General features: G+C 46.8%; 1 protein-coding gene across 1 annotated transcript in view; it reads right to left on the reverse strand.

Annotated features, from left to right (window-relative positions):
• Positions 1–11,522, reverse strand: part of LOC101616146 (protein mono-ADP-ribosyltransferase PARP14) — a 58,108-nt gene extending 46,586 nt beyond the window's left edge. Inside the window, exons 1-3 of the mRNA XM_045148460.1 lie at positions 11,300–11,522; positions 4,045–4,175; positions 2,745–2,775 (exon numbers count right to left, since the gene is read on the reverse strand). Coding sequence (XP_045004395.1) covers positions 2,745–2,775; positions 4,045–4,175; positions 11,300–11,492 — 355 coding nt within the window. The 5' untranslated portion in view covers positions 11,493–11,522. The remainder of the gene's footprint in view (positions 1–2,744; positions 2,776–4,044; positions 4,176–11,299) is intronic.
• Positions 11,523–15,268: the final 3,746 nt, after the last annotated feature.

Consider the following 15,268-nt stretch of genomic DNA (forward strand, 5'->3'; position numbering starts at 1 on the left):
CCTACCTTAAGGGTTTCTTTTCCGGGTTGAGGTAGGGTCTCGCGCTAGCCCAGGCTGACCTGGAATTTACTATGTAGTCTCAGGGTGGCCTTGAACTCACGGTGATCCTCCTACCTCTGCCTCCCAAGTATTGTGATTAAAGGCGTGCACCTTAAGTCTATCTGTCAGATCTTTTGTCACAGTACTAAAAAATAAAAATAAAAATAAAAGTAGCTAACACAGGGAGGAAGAGGAAACACATGATTGTAAATATTTTTGGTTCCAACTTCTCAACAGGAAGAAGAGCACACACACCCACAAGTCCGACTCTTAGAAGACAGCACAGACTGGGCGTGTTACTTGGAAATTCCAGAATTTGCCAACCACAAGTGCCTTCATCTCTTCAAGTTCTTACAGTCAAGCCCAGCCCAGTTAAGTGCAGCCTGAGTCCAGATGCTTCCTCTACTAGCAGGCCATGGTGTTGGTGTGTACAGTCCGGGTCAAATAAAAACAGACGAGGGCTGGAAAGAGATGGCTTAGCGGTTAAGGCGCTTGCCTGCAAAACCAGAGGACCCAGGTTCAATTCCCTAGGACCCACGGAAAGCCAGATGCACAAGGTGGCGCATGCGTCTGGATTGCTGTGAGTTTGAGGCAGCAGAATTACTAGAGCTAACTGGTCAGCCATTCTAATAGGAAAAACATAAAAATTTTTAACAAGGATAAAAATGCCCTATTTCATAAGAATTTTAAACTTAGATGCATACACACAAGCTATGTGAGGTGGCTTACACCTATAATCCCAGCATTCAGAAGGCTGAGCTAGGAGGAAGATCACTGTAAGTTCAAGGCCAGCCTGGGCTAGAATGAGAGACCTAGCCAAAAACAAGCAAACAACAACAACAAAAACCCCACCACATTTATTAAACTCTATACTGTAGGGCTGGAGAAATGGCTCAGCAGCTAAGGCACTTACCTGCAAAGCCTAGAGACCTGAGTTTGATTCCCCAGCACCCACATAAAGTGAGATTCACAAGGTGGCTCATGTATCGGGAATTCTTTGGCAGTGACTAATGGCCCTGGCATGCCCTTTCTCTTTCTTTCTTTCTTTCTTTCTTTCTTTCTTTCTTTCTTTCTTTCTTTCTCCCTCTCTTTCAAATAAATAAATAAACTATTCAATTCTTATTCTTTTAATTCTATACTGTAATAGTATGTCCATATTAGATGAAAACAATCTATTTGCCCCTAATCAGTCATTTTGCTAAGTAAAAACAGCTCTCTTCTACACGTGCTCACAACAATCTGAATTTTGGGCTGGAGAGATGGCTTAGCGGTTAAGAGCTTGCCTGTGAAGCCTGAGGACCCCGGTTCGAGGCTCGATTCCCCAGGACCCACGTTAGCCAGATGCACAAGGGGGTGCACGCGTCTGGAGTTCGTTTGCAGTGGATGGAGGCCCTGGCGTGCCCATTGTCTCTCTCTCTGTCTATTTGCCTACCCCTCTCTCTCTCTCTCTCTCTCTCTCTCTCTCTCTCTGTCACTCTCAAATAAATAAATAAAAATGAACAAAAAAAAAATTAAAAAAAAAACAATCTGAATTTTTTCTCCCCAGGGTAAGGTCTTCACTCCAGCCCAGGCTGACCTGGAATTCACCCTTTTAGTCTCAGGGTGGCCTCGAACTCATGGCAATCCTCCTACCTCTGCCTCCCTAGTCCCCAGCATTAAAGACATGCGCCACCACGCCCAGCTAAACAATCGGAATTTGAAAGAGCAATGTTGACACCTCTTTAGAATGCCTTTTCCCTGAGATTGGGGTGTTACGTCTCACTTTATTTCTTCATGGAGCGTGGTTCTTCATTCCCTGCCCTTTTTGCAGTGACCAGCTTAGCCATCAAGAGGTAGCTGATTCTTGGTAAGCGTCAGGTGGCGGAACAGGTGAAGGTCCAGACACCAGTGAAACCTGGCTCGACTGGCTGCAGAAGAGCGACGCCTTCAGGCGGAGGACGGAACTGCAGCCACGTCCCGAGCTGCTGGGAAGCCTCCAAGCCTCCCTGCCCTTCCAGAAGACACTCTGTAGTCACAAAGCAATGCTAAGCCACCAGCCGCACACAGCATCCCTGGATATGCGCAATCCTGGCTTCTTCTGGGCCACGTGGGCTCTAATGTTCTGTTCATCACCGCCTCCCAAGTACTGAAGCCATTGCCCAACCTCAGACAGAACTGTTTCTGTCCTCATGGCCTGAACCCAAGGGGCCTACACTCTTCACCCTGCCTTAGAATGTAAAGCCATCAGGCCAAGGCAGCTCCAAACCGAGCAGCCCCGGGAGGTGGAAGTCAAGAAGAGGGGAAAGGGATGGCGTGCTTTGCGCACGCCTTTAATCCCTGCACTCGGGAGGCACAGATAGGAGGATCGCCGTGAGTTCGAGGCCACCTTGAGAGTACATGGTGAATTCCAGGTCAGCCTGAGCTAGAGTGAGACCTTATCTAGAAAAACAAAAAAGAAAGGCCGGGGGGGATGGTGTGTTTGGCGCACGCCTTTAATCCCTGCAGTCGGGAGGCAGAGGTAGGAGGATCACTGTGAGTTCGAGGCCACCCTGAGACTGCATAGTGAATTCCAGGTCAGCCTGGGCTAGAGTGAGACCCTACCTCAAACCCCCCCCAAAAAAGAGAAAGAGATGGGGGGGGGAGATTCCTCCAAGCGCCTTAACCACGTGTCTTCTTTAATGAAAGCAGAACAGGTTGGTGAAGCACAATCTCGAGCGAGCCCTTACCTGGTTCTTGAACATCTTCTGTCTTGCATTCCTAAAACCCAAACAACAGAGGAGCATTAATGCACTGATAATTTATTTACATGGAGAAAATGTCCTTTGGATCAGCCTGGAGACATAGGCTAGACAGAAATGATAATGAAACGCCTGGATAATGGGTTCTTTGATGTACCCAGGGCCACGTGTCATAGCACATCCTCTCGCTCTTCACAACAATCACTGGTGAAAATGAGACACAAATGACAGAATCTGCAATTCACAGCACACCCGTTTGGGTAGAGCCCAAGCGCTACATCAAAGAGAAAGCTTAGCTCAAGATCCCCCCACCCCACCCCACCCCCACTTAACGTTGTCAAAAGCCACCTATTTAATTCTCATGATAGTCTGATAAACCATTGCACCTTCGAGGAAACAGCACATGCAATACAGATCACCATTCCCTCAAAATGATGTTAAAAATAAATCAAAACAGGTCTGGAGAGATGGCTTAGTGGTTAAAGCTCTTGCCTACAAAGCCTAAGGACCCATGTTCAACTCTCCAGATCCCATGTAAGACAGACGCACAACGTGACGCAAGCATGCAAAGTTGCACATGTGCACAAGACGGGGCACACGTCTGGAGTTCGAGGCCACCCTGAGACTACATAGTGAATTCCAGGTCAGCCTGGGCTAGAGTGAAACCCTACCTCAAAAAACCAAAATAAAAATCAAAATAGCAAGCTACAGGTTTAAAAAGAAAACCAACCGGGTATATTGGCACACACCTTTAATCCCAGCACTCAGGAGGCAGAGGCAGGAGGAATGCCATGAGTTCAAGGCCACCCTGAGACTACAGAGTTAATTCCAGGTCAGCCTGGGCTACAGTGAGAACCTACCTTGGAAAAACAAAAATAAAATACAATAATGATAAATAAATAAATAAATATAAATATAAATATAAATAAATAAAAGTAAAATAATAGCCAGACAAGGTGATGCATGCCTTTAAAAAATTAAAATTAAAAAAAATTAAAAAGAAAGCCAAGACAGGTGGAGCCAAAGTTTGATATCCCAAAGCAAAGTTATGACGATTCCCAAACCCTCTCTCTTCTGGCAGCATCTAAAAATCAACAAAAGCGCCTGCTCCCTCATGATTTCAGCTCAGCTCATCACCATCTCTGCTCCTGCCACACTTCTAAATTGTTTTTCCAACTCCTGCTTCATTTATACTCACTCCACCACATTTTCATCACTGACATTCCTACCCTACACACCCTGGGAGAACTCTAAGCATTCCTCTGAGTCCCTCCCCAAGTTTACTTACCTTTGCTGGAATTTCCCCCTTAGACGCTGGGCCATCATCTGGGGCCGTGGGCAAGCGGACAGTTAACTTGAATGTTCCTTTTCCTGGCAATACTAACTCATGATTCTCTTTTGCCAGAACACTCTGCCGAACTGAAATGTTTAAAGAGAGAGAGCACAGAAAATGGCTAAATGAACAGCAATCTTTTAAAAATATATACATTTTTATTTTTAGTTATTTACTTATCAGAGAAAGAGAGAGAGATTGAGAGAGAATGGGTACACCAAGGCCTCCAGCCACTGCAAATGAACTCCAGACACATGCGCCACCATGTGCATCTGGCTTACCTGGGTCCTTAGGCTTTGCAGGTAAGCGCCTTAACTGCTAAGCCATCTCTCCAGCCCCACAAGCACTTTATCAATTGATCCATATCCCTAGCTAAATAAATCTTACTTACAAAGCCTTGGTCTTATCTATTAATGAGGTTAACGGAGATTGTTTTGTGTCATTGTTAGGAGTATTAAATTGAAGAAACATAATAAAGAAGTTGTTTAGGGGCTGGAGAGATGGCTTAGCGGTTAAGCGCTTGCCTGTGAAGCCTAAGGACCCCGGTTCAAGGCTCGGTTCCCCAGGTCCCACGTTAGCCAGATGCACAAGGGGGCGCACGCGTCTGGAGTTCGTTTGCAGAGGCTGGAAGCCCTGGCGCGCCCATTCTCTCTCTCTCCCTCTATCTGTCTTTCTCTCTGTGTCTGTCGCTCTCAAATAAATAAATAAAAAATTTAAAAAAAAAAAGAAGGAGTTTAGTACAGGACCTGGCATTCAGTGGGCATTCAAAAAGATAGAAACAGTCACTCTAAAGTGAAGGAAATAATTAAAGAAACCCTCCTGAGGAAGGGTGTGGTGGTGTACACCTTTAACCCCAGAACTTGGGAGGCAGAGGCAGGAGGATTGCCGAGAGTTCGAGGCCACTTCGAAAATACAAGAGTGAATTTCAGGTCATTCAGAGCTACAGTGAGACCCTACCTTGAAAAACCTAAAATAAATAAATAAATAAATAAATAAATAAATAAATCCCTCCCAGAGAGCCCAGGGTACTGAACATGTAATGATGAACGCCATGTTTTAGAAAGGCAGCCGCTAGCTGAATGACCAGGAGGCTAGTCAGAAAGCTATTCCAGGGCTGGAGAGATTGCTCAGTGGTTAAAGCACTTGCCTACAAAGCCTAATGATCTGGGTTCAATTCCCCAGTACCCAGATAAAGCCAGACGCACAGTGGCGCATGCATCTAGAGTTTGTTTGCAGAGGCTGAAGGTCTGGCATGCCCATTCTCTGTCTGTCTCTTTTCTCTGCGCCTCTCTGCTTGCAAATAATGTTTAAAATATTTTTATTTATTGATTTATTTGCAAACAGAGAGAGAGAGAGAGAAGAGAGACAGAGAATGGGTGCACCAGGGCCTTAGGCCATTGCAAACGAACTCCAGGTGCATGTGCCCCTTTGGGCATCTGGCTTTACATGGGTACTGGGGAATCGAACTTGCATCCTTAGGTTTTGAAGGGAAGAAACTTAACTGCTGAGCCATCTCTCCAGACCCGCAAATTAATTTTTTTAAAGTTTTTTTTTTAAACCTATTTCATCCAGTCCCTTAGCCTGATAAACTCACCTCTGCTAATGGAGTAGAAAAGAAGAGATACAAAAAGTTAAAACAAAAAAATGCAGAGCTGGAGAGATGGCTTAGCACTTAGGCGCTTGCTGCAAAGCCTAAGGACCCAGGTTTGATTCCCCAGTACCCATATAAGCCAGATACACAGGGTGGCACATGTGTTTGGAGTTTGTTTGCAGTGGCCTGAGGCCCTGGCACACCCATTCTCTTTCTCTCTCTCTTTGCCCCTCCCCCCCAAATAAATAAAATATTTTTTTAAAAAAGTGAAAAAGCAAACAAAAAGTGAATTAGCACATCAGGCAACTGGGCTACGCTTAAAAATTAACCTGGGGCTGGAGAGATGGCTTAGCAGTTAAGTGCTTGCCTGTGAAGCCTAAGGACCCGGGTTCGAGGCTCGATTCCCCAGGACCCATGTTTGCCAGATGCACAAGGGGGCGCACACGTCTGGAGTTCGTTTGCAGTGGCTGGAAGCCCTGGTGCACCCATCCTCTCTCTCTATCTGCCTCTTTCTCTCTGTCTGTTGCTCTCAAATTAATAAGTGAAAATAAGCAAAAAAATAAAAATAAAAAAATAAAAACCTAACCTGGGCCAGGTGTGGTGGTGCACACCTTTAATTCCAGCACTCAGGAGGCTGAGGTAGGAGGATAGCAATGAGTCAGAGGCCAGAGCTAGACCCTACCCTGGAACAACAAAAACAAAAACAAACAAAAATCCTGGGATCGACTTCCAATTCTGCCATGGATCAGCTGCCTAACTGTAAGGAAATAACTTCCATGGAGCCTCACTTCCACCGTGGACAATGCTGTCTATGGGTGCTGTCGGCTGTACGAACCATTAGAAGTAACAGCCAGAGAGAGGAAAGGGAATTCACCTGCCTCAGGAAGGAGTGAATACACAGGAGAGGTGCGCAAAGAAGCGAGGGAGAAAGAGACCATCGGGAGGGAGATTTGCTATTTGCAACGGTCACCCTGGCTTGAATGATGGCTTCATGTCTGATGTGGCTGACATAGTCTTTCGTAAAGGGAGGATTGACAGCTGTCCCACCTCCTCTGTGAAGGGGGCAGGTCAAGTGGGATTTTGTTGGGATGCCCACCCAGAAACAGGCCTTAGAACCAACCTCAGAGGAAATGCCAGACTCTTTTTTTTTTTAAATATTTTTTGTTTATTATTTATTTGAGAGCAACAGACACAGAGAGAAAGACAGATAGAGGGAGAGAGAGAGAATGGGCACGCCAGGGCTTCCAGCCTCTGTAAACGGACTCCAGACGCATGCGCCCCCTTGTGCATCTGGCTAACGTGGGACCTGGGGAACCGAGCCTCGAACCGGGGTCCTTAGGCTTCACAGGCAAGCGCTTAACCACTAAGCCATCTCTCCAGCCCCAGACTCTTTTTTTTATTGTAATTTTTTAAAAACTTTAAAAAAAATTTGCTTTTCAATTTATTTATTTAAGAGAGAGAGATACAGAAATAGGCAGGTAGAGAGAGAGAAAATGGGCACACCAGGGCCTCCAGCCACTGCAAATGAACTCCAGATGTGTGCGCCCCCTTGTTCATCTGGCTAACGTGGGTCCTGGGGAGTCAAACCTGGGTCCTTTGGCTTTGCAGGTAAGCGCCTTAACCGCCAAGCCATCTCTCCAGCCCTATTTTTATTTATTTATTTGAAAGAGAGAGAGAGATACAGAAATAGGCAGGGAGAGAGAATGGGCACGCCAGGGCCTCCAGCCACTGCAAACGAACTCCAAATGCATGCGCCACGTTATGCATGTGGCCTACGTGGGTACTGGGGAATCGAGCCTCGAACTGGAGTCCTTGGCCTTCACAGGCAAGTACTTAACCTCTAAGCCATCTCTCCAGCCCAAATGTCAGACTCTTAACTCCCTTCATGGGGAAGTAGATGTCACCATATGCTCTCCAGCATGACTGTCCTGAGCTGGAGAGACGACTAAAGATTGGTAGGAACCCTGGAAGCCATAAGCAAGTCATATCGAGTTTCCTTTTCTTTTTATTTATTTATTTTTGTTGTTTGAGGTAGGGTCTCACTGTAGCCCAGGCTGACCTGGAATTCACTCTGTAGTCTCAGGGTGGTCTCGAACTCATGGTGATCTTCATACCTCTGCCTCCCGAGCGCTAGGATTAAAGGCGTGCACAACCACGCCCGGCTTTTTTTTTTTTAATAATTTCCAATATTTGTTTGTTTACACATGTGTTTAATGTGATATGCTGTGTTCGTGTGTGCGTACGTGTGCGTGCATGAGGTGTGGTATATGCATGCTTATGTGCCCGGGTGGCATCCCGTGTGCCCGCCTGTGGCGGCCTGAAAGCGAACGTGTGGTGCCTCCCTCCATTGCTCGGCCGCCCATTCTTACTTGAGCTGAAGTCTCTTAGTGACCCCCGGAGCCTGCTGGCTGTTTTGTGAACCTGGTGATTCTCTGGTCTCTGCTCAGCACAGGACTGGGGTTACAGACATGTGGGGCCATGCTCAGATGTTTACATGGGTCCTGGGGGCAGAACTCCAGCATGCTCACGGGCCTCCTCACCCACACATGCAAACATACACACATGTGCACACACATCACACACTCATACACATGACCCCCCAAAAAGAGAGCACCACTGTGCACATACTCCCCACTGTGACGCTCGGCCTCACGACAGTCCCAACCAAAAATGGGCTAAACCATGAGCCAAAAATAGTTCCTCCCTATAGGTTGATTTTCTCAGATATTTTGTCATAATGTCAAAACCTGGCCAACATGTATCATATGCCAGGATTTTCTTTCTTCAGAAAGCAAAAGAACATTCTACTGAATATACAACCATCTCACGTTATCTATAGAGGACTGGACAAACCCCCTATCCTGGAGATATCCCCAAATCCAAAGATGTTCAAGACCCTCATATTAAAAAAATGCAATGTTGGGCTGGAGAGATGGCTTCGCGGTGAAGCGCTTGCCTGTGAAGGACCCCGGTTTGAGGATCGACTCCCCAGGACTCACGTTAGCCAGATGCACAAGGGGGCGCATGTGTCTGGAGTTCATTTGCAGTGGTTGGAGGCCCTGGCGCGCCCCTTCTTTCTCTCTATCTGCCTCTTTCTCTGTTGCTGTCAAATAAATTAATTAAAAATTAAAAAAAAAAGATGTATCTAAAAAAATGCAATTTTGCCTGGGCTAGAGTGAGACCCTACCTCAAAAAAACAGAAAAAAAAGCAATATTTGCATAGAACCTATGCACATCATCTTGCATACTTTAAATCATCTCTAGAGTAATTACAATACTTAATGCGATGTAAATTCAATGTAAGTAGCTGTCTTACTGAATTTTTTAGGAATTATACCAAGGAAATAAAATCTACACGTATTCAGTTAAAAGGAAAAAAAGGAGATGGATTTCCTTACTCCAAGGACACCTATACAGGCGACACACACACACACACACACACACACACACACACACACACACACACACACACACATATATATATATATATATATATATATATATATATATATATATATATATACACACATATACATATATCTCCATCTAAACAGGGCTTAGAATATTATAAGTGCCTAGAAGGGTAGCTCAATGGGAGAGCATCTGCTGATATAGTCACAGCCCTGAATTTGATCCCACAAAGAGGATAAGTGGAGTTGGATTCTACGTTACAGGCTTGGTAGTACTATTTCTCTGTTATAGATTAGGGTGCATAAAGTCATGTAATGCGGTGCTCCCTCCTGCTGAGGCTGCTTCCTGGAGAGCAGAGCCGGGATTGGCACTCTCCACAGGAAAGGAATGCTTTGCCTAGGAGTGAAAAGGGGTAGATTCATTGTTAGGAAATTCCTGATGACTCAAGTAGGAAACCGAAACTGAATGGGGACTTTCTTCTTCCTAAGAACCTTGTCCATAAACAAGTTTGAGTTTGAATCAGTTTTGCGTTGTTTGTGTTGAGGGTATGAAAGAAGGACTGTGTCAGCAGGCCTCTCCTGTGAAGGCTAGAATTGGATTAGCATTACAAAAATTGCATTTTGGGCCGGGCATGGTGGTGCACGCCTTTAATCCCAGCACTGGGGAGGCAGAGTTGGAGGATCACCGTGAGTTCAAGGCCACCCTGAGACTACATGGTGAATTCCAGGTCAGCCTGGGCTAGAGTGAAACCCTACCTCAAAAAACAAACAACAACACACACACAAATGTACGCATATATATTATATATCAGGCTGGAGAGATGGCTTAGTGGTTAAGGCATTTGTCTGAAAAGCCAAAGGACCCCGGTTCGATTCCCCAGGAGCCACTTAAGCCAGATGCACAAGGTAGTGCGGGCATCTTGAGTTCATTTGCAGTGGCTAGAGACCCTGGCGCACCATTCTCTCCCTATCTGCCCCCCTCTCTCTCTCATTCTCTCTCTCTCTCAAAAAGATAAATCAAAATAAAATATTTAGGGCTGGAGAGATGGCTTAGCGGTTAAGCGCTTGCCTGTGAAGCCTAAGGACCCCGGTTCGAGGCTCGATTCCCCAGGTCCCACGTTAGCCAGATGCACAAGGGGGCGCACGCGTCTGGAGTTCGTTTGCAGAGGCTGGAGACCCTGGCGCGCCCATTCTCTGTCTCTCTCCCTCTATCTGCCTTTCTCTCTGTGTCTGTCTATCTCAAATAAATAAATAAAAATTTTAAAAAATAAAAAAATAAAATAAAATATTTAAAAAGCTATATCTTGTGCTTGGTATATCTTGGTGCTGTTGATAATCTATACATTCATGTCCGTTTTTGTTCACGTGCGGTTACCAACAAACAACAGAGATCCTCAGACTGTAGCCTTTCCAGGGTCGCTGTACCTAATCTCTAGAACAGGGCTGGGAGCCCTCCCTGAGTAACCTGCCTGGGGGCAGGGGGCAGGTGCCTCAGTTGGAGAGTTACTCCTGAGAATCGGGGAAGGTCGAAACCTCTCAGGGCCAGGTGTGTGCAAACCCTCCAGGAAAAGAGAAAGCCCAGGCCAAGGGCCTTCCACCAGGACAGAGAGAGAGAGAGAGAGAATGGGAACGAACTCCAGACGCGTGCGCCCCCTTGTGCATCTGGCTAACGTGGGTCCTGGGAAATCGAGCCTGGAAACCGGGGTCCTTAGGCTTCACAGGCAAGTGCTTAACCGCTAAGCCATCTCTCCAGACCACTTTCCTTCCCTTTCTTTTCGCGGATCCCTGTGGGGCCCTTCCATCGCTCCAACTGCGAAACCTCCCAGCTCTCCTCTCTCTTGCTTCTCTCCTCTGCACTAAACACTAGCCCAAATCGAAAGAAAGCATCTCAAGGGACGACCCTGTTTACAACAGTTCTTGGGAGGAGGTGGGCCTCCGGGGAGCCCTTAGCGGCGCATCCACATCCAGGGTAAGACCGTTTTCAGCACTGCCTCTGCCCCTCTCCCAGGGACCCCGCAGGACCCTCCGTGACCCATGAGGAATCCCCTTGGACCCCCTCACACACTTAAACGACACCAGGAACAAGAGAAAAGAATGGAAAGACTCCCAGGTCCCGTGTCTCCTCCAGGAAGCGCAGCGCCCCGGTGCGCCCCTGCCCAGGACGGTACCCGGGCGCACCTTCCTGGACCCCGCCGCGCGCGTCCCTCACCGTCCTCCGGGAAGAAGAGCACCAGGAATCGCGACGGGCTCCCGGGCTGCTGGTGGACCTCACACTCCCCACCCCCGGACTTCTTCCGGCTCTGGAAATACAGCTGCAGCTTGGTGGCCAAGTTCTTTGGGGGGTCGGGACCCCAAGACCCCTCCACCAGCAGCGGGAAGGGGTCGGAGCCGGACGCCTGCATCCCGGCTCGCTCGCTGCCCGCTGTGCTGGGGCCGACCCAACCGCAGCTCTGCAAAAGTTAACTCCGTCTCTTTCGCTTTCGTTTCCTGGAAACATCTCCCCGGGCCCCGGGGTTTCTGGTTTCTGCCTCCAGCTCAGTCTCCCGGAATTGGAACAGCGTGCTGCTCCCACCCCCTCACCCCCACCCACGCACCCAGCACCTCCCGTCTTTCTACCCTCCCACCCCAAAGGCGAATTATCCATTTGACCTCTGTCCACCTGAGCATAGGGTCCACTACCTTGGGCCCCGCCCGCCATCCAACCAATCCACAGCTGACCCTTGACCCAACGTAAGTTTCAGTTTTGCTACAGGCTGGCATTATAGAAAGAAAAGAGCCCACAGAATGTGATCTTCAAAGCCCGGCGTGGTGGCTTTAATCCCAGCGTTTAGGAGCATCGCTGTGAGTTCGAGGCCGCCCTGAGGCTACATAGTGAATTCCAAGAAAAGGGAAGGGAAGGGGAGGGAAAAAAGGTGATCTTCGTAGGACGCTTATGTCACCACTCCCAGCCTCAGTTGACCCTCTCTCCCTCTCCCCCCTCCCTCTCTCCCTCCCCACCCCCGCCCTCTTTTATTTTTTATCTTTTATTTTATTTGGTTTTCAAGGTAGGGTCTCACTCTAGCCCAGGCTGACCTGGAATTCATGATGTAGTCTCAGGGTGGCCTCGAACTCACTGTGATCCTACTACCTCTGCCTCCTGAGTGCTGGGATTAAGGGTGTGTGCCACCACACCTGGTTTTTTTTTGTTGTTGTTGTTTTTGTTTTTATTTTATTTTATTTTATTTTATTTTATTTTATTTTATTTTATTTATTTGAGAGAAAGAGGGGGAGAGAAATAGGCAGGTAGAGAGAGAGAGAGAGAGAGAGAATGGGTGTGTCAGGGCCACCAGCCACTGCAAAGAAACTCTAGATGCGTGTGCCAGCTCTTGTGCATCTGGCTTACATGGGTCCTAGGGAATCAAACCTGGGTTCTTTGGCTTTGCAAGCAAGCACCTTAACTGCTAAGCCATCTCTCCAGCCCTTGTTTATATATGAATATTGTGTCTACAAACTTGGGAGAAATTATACTTTCAATTTTATTTATTTATTTGAGAGAGAAAAGGGGAGGGAGAGAGAGAATAGGTGTGCCAGGGCCTCCAGCCACTGCAAATGAACTACAGATGCATGCACCCCCTTGTGTATCTGGCTTATGTGGGTCCTTGAGAATCAAACCAAGATCCTTTGGCTTTGCAGGCAAATGCCTTAACTGCTAAGCTATCTCTCCAGCCCCAATATTTTCAATTTTCATGAAATTTTTGCCAGGCATCATGCTTTTGAGATGGATCTTTTTGGGTTTTTTGTTATGTTTTGTTTTGTTTTGTTTTGTTTTTGGAGGTAAGGTCTCACTCTGGCCCAGGCTGACCTGGAATGCACTATGGAGTCTCAGAGTGGCCTTGAACTCATGGCGATCCTCCTCCCTCTGCCTCCCGAGTGCTGGGATTAAAGGCGTGCACCACCACACCCGGCTAATGAATTTTGATTTGGGATTAGGACAAGATTTCCAACAATTTCCATAATGGCCCTACACATGCTTTTGCCATTTTGTACTACGTTATTTATTTGAAATGAGGTTCTTGATACTGCCAATGACAAATAAAAATATTGATCAACTCTGAAAAGTGTTGAAGATGCTCTGTGTCCTGCAGTAGCAAATAAATATTTAGCCAAAACTAATTCATAATGTAAAAATTATAAGTGTATCCATCTTAGTATATATATTTGTTTTTCTCTTTAAGTCACGGTAAGCTTATACGTCTAATAAAGAACTGTTAGGGGCTGGAGAGATGGCTTAGCCGTTAAACGCTTGCCTGTGAAGCCTAAGGACCCCGGTTGGAGGCTCGATTCCCCAGGACCCACGTTAGCCAGATGCACAAGGGGGCGCACGCATTTTGAGTTTGCTTGCAGTGGCTGGAGGCCCTGGGGCGCTCATTCTCTCTCTCTCTCTGTCTCTTTGTCTCTGTCTGCCTCTTTCTCTCCGTGTCGCTCTCAAATAAATAATTGTTTTAAAGTATTTTTTTTTAACATTTTATTTAACTGTTTGAGAGAGGAGAGAAGAGAGAAAGAGAGAGAGAGAGAATGGGCGTACCAGGGCTTCTAGCCACTGCAAATGAACTCCAGACACATAAGCCACCTTATGCATCATCTGGTTTAGTGGGTACTGGAGAATCAAACCTGGGTCCTTAGGCTTCCAAAGCTCACGTCTTAACTGCTAAGCCATCTCTCCAGCCCTTACAGTAAGTTTTTATGAGTTATTATTAGTAAGTGTTTGATTTGAATAACTATTTTATATACCTTTACACTACACCCAGGGTTGAATAAAACTTTCTGGGCTGAAAAGAGGTCGCCAGTGAACAAAGTTAATCAAAGTTCTGTCTGGAGCATGCCAGGATCCGAGCTAATTTCCCATGCATGGCCCGACCTGACCCACGATGTTAATCCCAATGAAGCCGAATTTCGGGATGATGAGAAGCGGAGACTGTTGCGAGAACTTTCTGGGCTTTTTGTTCCTGATCCGCGGCCAGATATTTTTCTTCTACTTTTAGTCACCTACCTGCAGATGGCGCTCAACGTGCGCGCCAAACAGCCCTGGATCCCAGTGCAAGCCTGCTCAGCCAGGTGGGGTCACAGCCATCCACAAACAGAGGTGACTCTTCCCGGGCTTGGTTTCTGTCTCCGTCCCAACCCACAAAGGAAATCAGCAAACCCATTAGCCCAGAATTTGGAGGTCCAGATCTGGGCCCAATTTTTTTTTTTTTCCACTCACATCATCTTACAAGAAATAAAGTCTGAGGGCTGGAGAGATGGCTTAACTGTTAAGGTGCTTCCCTGCAGAGCCAAGGGACCTCGGTTTGATTCCCCAGGACCCACGTAAGCCACATGCACAAGGTGGCACATGCAACTGGAGTTTATTTGCAGTGCCTGGAAGCCCTGGCACTCACTCACTTTCTCCCTCTCTCTCTCTCTCTCTCTCTCTCTCTCTCTCTCTGTGCCTCTTTCCTTCTTATTCAAATGAATAAATAAAATTAAATATTTTATAAAAAGAAATAAAGTCTGAGTAAAATACATTTCTGCTAGCCATTTCTGGATGTCTTTCAAGGATTTAAAAATATTGTATTCGTTTGCAAGGAGACAGAGAGAGAGAGAGCGAGAGAGAGAGAGAGAGAGCGAGAGAGAGAGAGAGAGAGAGAGCGAGAGCGAGAGAGAGAGAGAGAGAGAGGGAGGGAGGGAGGAAAGTGAGAGAATGAGTGCCTCTTACCCACTACACGCGCCATCCATATGCATGCACCACTTTGTGCATATGACTTTACATAGATGTTGGGGAGTCGAACCCAGGCCATCAGGTTCTGCAAGCAAACACTTTAACTGCTGAGCCATCTCTCCAGTTCCAAGGGTTTTTGGAAAAAAAAAATTTTTTTTTTTTGAGAGAGAGAGAATAGGTGCACCAAGGCCTCTAACCACTGCAAACAAACTGCAGACTCATGTGCCGCCTTGTGCATCTGGCTTATGTAGCTCCTGGGGAATCAAACCTGGATCCTTTGGCTTTGCAGGTAAGCACCTTAACTGCTAAACCATCTCTCCAGGCTCCAAGGACTTTTTTTTTTTTTTTAAATCAACACTGTGCCTGTCCTTCCTAACTGACTCCCTAGGGTGCCTCTCTACTCCCTCTGTCTGTAGCACTGGGGTCCCCAGAACTGCATGC

Source organism: Jaculus jaculus, chromosome 4, assembly GCF_020740685.1.
Source record: "Jaculus jaculus isolate mJacJac1 chromosome 4, mJacJac1.mat.Y.cur, whole genome shotgun sequence".
Classification (NCBI taxonomy): domain Eukaryota; kingdom Metazoa; phylum Chordata; class Mammalia; order Rodentia; family Dipodidae; genus Jaculus; species Jaculus jaculus.